At 57.7% G+C, this 6,423-nt stretch overlaps 2 protein-coding genes across 11 annotated transcripts in view; one reads left to right on the top strand and one right to left on the bottom strand.

Moving 5' to 3' along the window:
* Window positions 1-972, top strand: part of DNAAF1 (dynein axonemal assembly factor 1) — a 22,555-nt gene extending 21,583 nt beyond the window's left edge. For both annotated transcript variants that reach the window (XM_025042759.1, XM_006926718.3), the window contains exon 12: window positions 585-972. In XM_025042759.1, coding sequence (XP_024898527.1) covers window positions 585-679 — 95 coding nt within the window. In that variant the 3' untranslated portion in view covers window positions 680-972. The remainder of the gene's footprint in view (window positions 1-584) is intronic.
* Window positions 973-1,250: 278 nt separating this feature from the next.
* TAF1C (TATA-box binding protein associated factor, RNA polymerase I subunit C) overlaps window positions 1,251-6,423 on the bottom strand; it is a 9,023-nt gene continuing 3,850 nt past the window's right edge. For 4 of the 9 annotated variants that reach the window (XM_015600626.2, XM_015600625.2, XM_015600624.2 and 1 more), the window contains exons 3-14: window positions 6,238-6,335; window positions 6,070-6,159; window positions 5,904-5,977; window positions 5,064-5,302; window positions 4,811-4,927; window positions 4,617-4,734; window positions 4,458-4,529; window positions 4,197-4,350; window positions 3,889-4,032; window positions 3,089-3,263; window positions 2,863-3,000; window positions 1,251-2,785 (exon numbers count right to left, since the gene is read on the bottom strand). In XM_015600626.2, the coding sequence (XP_015456112.1) occupies window positions 1,803-2,785; window positions 2,863-3,000; window positions 3,089-3,263; window positions 3,889-4,032; window positions 4,197-4,350; window positions 4,458-4,529; window positions 4,617-4,734; window positions 4,811-4,927; window positions 5,064-5,302; window positions 5,904-5,977; window positions 6,070-6,102 (2,247 nt within the window). In that variant the 5' untranslated portion in view covers window positions 6,103-6,159; window positions 6,238-6,335 and the 3' untranslated portion in view covers window positions 1,251-1,802. The other 5 variants (XM_015600628.2, XM_025042756.1, XM_015600630.2 and 2 more) reach the window with 5 other exon arrangements.

The following is a 6,423-nucleotide window of genomic DNA, read 5'->3' on the forward strand; positions in this document are numbered from 1 at the left end:
TAGATGGGGCTGGGGAGACTGTATTTTCACCCCTTCCTCACCATTCGGATCCTCGGCCTTTCCAGACCAAGGCTTCTGAGAGAGGGAGGGGACTGGTGACACCACAACTTGAAACGTGGGACAAAACGAGGGTGACAGCAAGCCTGATGGTATGGTCCCTCCACAGTGAAGGGCCAGGATCAGGATGAATGACACGCAAGACACTGCCACCAGGGAAGGGAGGTTCACCAGGCAGGGACAGTGTCCAGAGCGGCTGGCTGGGTGGGATAAAGGAAGCTACAGACTGACTTATCAGACTGGCCTGGTGCTGGGGGCCCGAGCACGTGACCAAGGAGATGCATTTGTGGGGGAAGCTGGCTAGTGCTTCCCGATTCAAGCAGATTGGCAGGTATTTGTTCATCGGTTGCCTTGGGGACCTGAATCAGGATGTCTGTTGAACAGGCCTTTCCTGCTCTTCTCTGACGATCCTCAGTAGCCAGGTTTCTCTCCCACCAGCTTGCGTGGTTGACTAAGGCCTACCTGCGGGAAGGTGAGGGGTGACACTTCTCCAGAATACCAAGTCACCTTCTTTTCTTACTTTTTAGGGAACAGCACTGAAAAGGATGGAGTGAGGTCTGAGAAAGAGCCCTCAGAGACCAAGGCAGGAGACCGGGAGGACATTGAATTTGGCTTGGACTGAACCAAGGTGGCCCCTCTGCCCTTGGACTAGTAGGAAGCTGGTGCTCAGTACAGGTCACCCCCTGGGCTGGGCTCCCCTTCCTTCCTGCAGTTCCCGAGAGTGCTCTGGGGCCTTAGCTGCGACGCGTGCCCATCACCTGATTTATCTCCCCTGCGCTGTCAGCTTCTGCAAGTGCAGGGCGGCACTGTGTTCCTTATTCTAAGGCGTAACACATTCCCCCGATTACTTGTGGGGCAAATTGTGTAACCATAATGCCTCATTTGAACATTATAAACATTTTAGTATCCATGTGAGACGATGTGTTACTGCATTATTTAACATCCGCACAAGTCATATACGATCCATTTCATCATGTACCCTGAAATAAGACCATTCCTCTTATGTGTGGTTTGAAATCTATATCAGATCCTGGTGTCCTGTGAAATTTCAAGTGGCTGTTTTCCTCTCAGGAGAGCAGAACCTCCCAGCAGAGCTACAGAACTCTGAGGAAGTGAACTTTATGCTTTAGACATCAGAAGCTACTTAAGTGGATGCCTTCTAGTCTAAGAAACTTTAATCATTCAAAACCACACTCAGGTGACAAGTTTATTCAATCCCTAAGTGAGGTTCCAAATCATCTGCCTCAACAAAACATCAGATCATGGCAGAAATTGCTTCACACACACAAACTAGCCCACAGCAGCTGCTGATGCCCACTGAGCACCGCTAGGCACCAGCCGCTTCTCAGTGTCTTGCTTCACTGTCACTGACCACAGTGAGCTGGCAGTTACCCAACATCACCAGGGGACACGGCTCACGTGAAGGAGAGCCCGCAGCCTGACGGGAGCCCTGCTTCAAGCACAGCACTGCCCCCTGAAGGGCATCAGGACAGGACCCCTTGGGCCCCATCCATGTGCCTTTGGAAGTATCTTCAGGCAACAGCAGAAATTACTATTGTTTTTCCTATCCCGACCTGGCTTCAAATCACTTTTGGATGTCTCCCAGTCACAGGGGCCTCCAGGAAGCAGAAAGGTCTGCATGCTGGGACTGTTTCCTCTTTATTCCCTAAGTTCCAGTCACAGAAAATATGGCTATTCCAGGACCAAGGGCTCCCCAAAGGTGGAGGGGCAGCTTTCCTGGGTCTTCAGAAGCCCATGCGGGGCTTCTTCCGGTGTGGCTGAGAACCACAGAGGACAGGCACCAGCTGCCTAGAGGGGGTGGCCCGCATGCTGGAGGTCTGGGAGGAGGGCACGGTGGCACTTCCCGGGGTGTCCCTTTGGAGTGATAGCTTGGCTGTGCAGTCGCGGAGGGCCTGCTGCTTGGAGGGGGTGGCCTGAATGCTTGAGGTCTGGGATAGGGGAGCGGAGGCACTTTCTGGGAAGTCCCCCTGAAGCGGTAGCTTGGCCATATAGTCACGGAGGGTCTGTTGACGCTCTGAGGGGACGCCTCGGGCCCACGGCTCCTGGGTCAACTCCTGGGAGGGTGGGGTCACCGGGGGCTGAGGCCTGGACACAGGGGATGTCCGTTCTGGGCTGTGATGGGGGCTGGGGGCGTCTGAGAAGTCCAGGCGGCCGCTGAGCGAGGAGAAGGTACTGGATAGCTGTGTCCGGCGCTTGTGCCGCTTGGGCTGTTTCCCGGGCCCTGAGCCTCTGCCCCGCCTCTGCTCCCACCAGGCAGCCGCTGGGCCTTCCCAGGCTGCCTCCAGCCGTTCACTGAGCTCATCCTCAGGCCCCGGCTCAGCGGCAGGGGGCGGCTCTGCGGTGGGGAGCGAGCCCAGGTCCCTCTGCTGCAGTAGCTGCCCTTTGGCCATGGCCGTCCGGAGACCCTCTGGCACCTTCCCCTCAACCTTCTGCTGCTCCTTGAAGCCCAGCAGACGGCGGTAGGAAAAGGTGGGCACGGCCCACACAGGGGGAGCTGGAGGCTCTTCCAGCAAGGCCTTCAGCCACCTGCGGCAGCAAGCAGTGTCCTGGGGGCTCCAGGAAGCCATGGGGGCGTGGGCGTCGGGCCCAGGGTCACTGGTGTCTTCCCGGAGGTGGAGGCGCTGGTGGAAGACATCTCCAGCTGCTGAGAGTTGGAAGAGCGACAGGACTGGTGTGGAGGCAGAGGGTGAGATGGCAGTAGCCAGACCTGGAGACAGCAACGACGGTGACCCCAAGGCCTGGTGGGGCACAGCCCCCCAACCTCACTCCTTTACCCCAGCGCACCTATGGTTGGTGCTTGCAGACGCTCCTGCAGCCGCTGCTGACTCCTGGGCTCCAGCAGGGGGAATGCGGAGAGGGAGTTGCTCCTGGAAGGGAGAGACTGGGGGGGCCCTGCCAGCCGGGGTGTGGAGGTCCCCTCCCCTGGAGGAAGGACAGACAGCTGAGGCATTGTCCAGGCCCCAGCCCTGCCCCTCTCTCCACATGCCCCTGCCCTTGCCCGGATCCTCACCCGTGATGTGCAGCAGCTGCAGTTGGCCGCCCTGGCCTCCCAGGAGCAGTGGCCTCGGGCAGCCCGGGCGCAGTGGAGGGAGCAGCTGGGCCAGCAGGGGCGCGGAGGGGAGGCCGTGGTCCCATTTCAGCATGGGCACTAAGGGGAGGCGCTCATCTACCAGGTAGAGCGAGAACTGGGGGACAGAAGAGATGAGGCCGAGATGTGGGAGACATATTCGATAAGTCTCTCTGGGTGGCCCCATATGGCTCTCGGGACAAGTGCAAACCCCCGAGTGGTCACTCATTCTGCGACCGGCCCTGAGCACCTCTCCACCTTCATCTGCCCGGCCCCACACAGATGTTTTCCAAGTGGGTGGCGCTGTCTCATCCCAAAGGCCACAACTGGGAGAAGGGCTCTTGGGGGAGGCGAAGAGGTGTCTCATCACAAAAAGCCCACCTTTCACCCAGCATTCCTCTAACTCACTGGACCCTGGAACCTATGCTTGAGATACACCTACTAACACCCTGGGGTCCTGGGGGGTGAGGTGGGGGCCCTCAGACCTCCTCCCCTTTCCCGAGCACAGATAATTGTCCAGCTTTGCAAAGACTGCTCCCTGCCTCATGCCTTTCCTCCTCACGTGGTCCATCCCCAGTGGCACCTCAAAGCCCTGCTCAGATGTAACCATCCCTCTGTGAGGCCATTTCAGCCACAGACTCATCAGGGTTTGTGATTCTTATTTTGCCTGCAGTTGCCCCAGGACCCTCTAGTAACCAGCCGTGACAGTGCATGAGGGATAGGAGGGGGAATGTGTCACTCACCTGGGTACAGATGAGATGGAGTGTGGGCTGCAGAGACTCGGGGCCACACTCTCCCAGGTACTGGGTTAGCAGGACACGTTCCCCTTTCTGACACGCTGCTTCCGCCCCACCACGAAAAAGGAGCAAGCCACAGCCTGGCGGGCCCTGGGGGAGAAAGCTAGGTCGACCCTCCTACAGTCCAAGGTCTAGGGCATCAGCCCCATCAGTCTGTTGGACTCACTGGCCCTGCTGCTTTTCATACCCTGGGGGAGGTCCCCCTTGCAAGCCCCATCCTAGGATGCTGGGCCGGTGACGGTCCCCCATCTCACCTGAGTGTCAATCATTTTCACTCCGGTGCGGTCACCCACAGTCAGTACCCGAGGGTGGGCGGTGAAGTCTGCCCAACGCCAGGGAGAGGGGTCCCGAAACACAAGGGTCTCAGGATCCTTGTAGATTTGCCGAAGCCTTGAGGAGATAGGCCAGCTAAGAGCGGGGGTTGGTGGGTGGGGAACATATTGTGTGGGGAATGTGGGCTATAGTTCAGGGAGACATTTACGGGGATGGAGGGTTTTTTGAGAAAGTAGCATTACCCATCTTGGGCAGTCCACAGACAGATGGCTCCCGAACGGCTACAGACAGCCAGCTCCCCAGGCAGGTGAGGGCTACAGGGCACAAATGTGATTAGTGTTGGGCTGCCCCCTTCTCCCGTGCCTGTCTCCCTGCCGACCAGCCTGATTCAGCCCCCTCACCTGAGGCTGATCCCTGTGGCCCCCTTCTCGACCCGCAGCACTTGGAGAGGGGCTGGTATCCCCTGCTTACTGACCTTCCACAGGGCACAGTGGTAGTCAGAGCGGACAGCCAGCAGAGCTAAAGAGGGGATGGAGAGGGTCAGGATCAGGGAGTAGGTCAGTCAGCAGGGGAAGGAGGTGTCTAAGGGCCTTACATTCTCCCTGTACGGTGTGGGTCACCACCTGCCGGACAGGACCCCGGAGCTGGATGTGGCCAGGATCCCCAAGAATCCGAGGGTCACCACCTGGGGTCTGACGGACCTCTTGGAAATCTGCACTTCTCATTAAGTACGGGAGCTCTGGTCACTGCAAGCCCACGCCCAGCCCTGCCCTCCCCCTAGAGGGTGCCAAGAGCACCTCCTCCACCAGAAGGAATTAGCTGTGATCCTGTGCAGCAATAAAGGATACACAGCCTGTCCAAGGCACCTCCTGAAGGGTAGACCAGCTGCCCAACCTGGGGCGTCCTTCCGGGAAGCCAGGCCAGTGCACCTCCGGTAAAAGCATCGTCCAGGAGCAGCTGCTCCCACCGCATCACCAGCTCCTCGTGCAGCAGCTCTCCCAGGAGGTTCGCCACTGACTTGCCTAGGATCGGGCCCCCGAGGATGGAGAACCGGCGCTGTCGGTGGCTGAGGTAAGCCCAGGGACACCTGGGGACAAGAGGATGGCAAGAGGGTCAGGCTGTGGCAGTGATGGGGATGAAAACTGGGTACCATCCCTAGAAAGGCCAGGTGCAGTAGACACCTTTTTAATCTGTCTAGAATTTCTTCCTTTAGGAGACCACCCCGCCCTATTCCCATACTCCAGGGGTAGTCACATGACCCACCCCTGGCCACAGTGATTGGCTCACAGATGGGCACCACACCCAAGCCAAGCCAGTGACATCCTTCCCAGGACTTCTATTGATGCCTCAGGAAAAGACACCAGCTCTTTCCTTGGAATCATAAGCCATCTTGCTGCACTTGGAAACTTTCTAGGAATTAAGCCAGGCAGAGGCAAGATGAGAAAATAAAAAGACACAGCTCGATTTCAAACATTTGAAAACCTGGATACAGCCATGCCTGCAACCCATGAATTTAAGTTCCTCTTTCCCCTTAGGCTAGTAGAATTGGGAATTCTGTGTAAATATGGCTCATTGCTGTATGTGATAGGGAGCAATATGATGAAAACCTGGACCCATGTCCCAGTTCCTTCCACATCCCCACCACCAGCTAGGCCTACCCGCCCCATCCTTTCTCACTAGCCACTTGCCCCCAGGGCTGGTGTCCACCGAGGTCCTCGAGCAGCCTCTTCACACTGACCACTGTCTTCTTCTTAGAGCGGCCCTGTGTGGAAATGCCTCATCAAGCTCGTACACCTTAGGGCTCACCCCAACATAAAGTGGGAGGCCCTCTCCTGCCTGGCCAGGGTTACTCACCCGTGCTCCCTCCAGTTTGAAATTCTCTAGCATCAGCTTCCCCAGGGGTGCATAGGCTATGTCTCCATGGTCCCACAGGAACCGGCTGAGCTGCAGGAGGAAAGAAGGCTAGGTCACTAAGCATAGCCCCAGACACGAAGCACTGTTCATTCCAGCGGGGCCACTTACCTGTTCAGTAACATCCAACACAGCTCGTGGCTGCCTCCGGAACTTAGGACCTCCCCGGAAAAGCAGGTCCTGGGCAGTCAGGCCAGGGTCCCAGGGATCTGAAGGAAAATGAGGTTGGGGAAGGGGTCTGTCCTAGGGTCTGGGAAGGGTGCAGAAGCGGAGCCACGCGTCCAAAGTGACTAGGAC

Source organism: Pteropus alecto, unplaced genomic scaffold (genome assembly GCF_000325575.1).
Source record: "Pteropus alecto unplaced genomic scaffold, ASM32557v1 scaffold7, whole genome shotgun sequence".
NCBI lineage: Eukaryota > Metazoa > Chordata > Mammalia > Chiroptera > Pteropodidae > Pteropus > Pteropus alecto.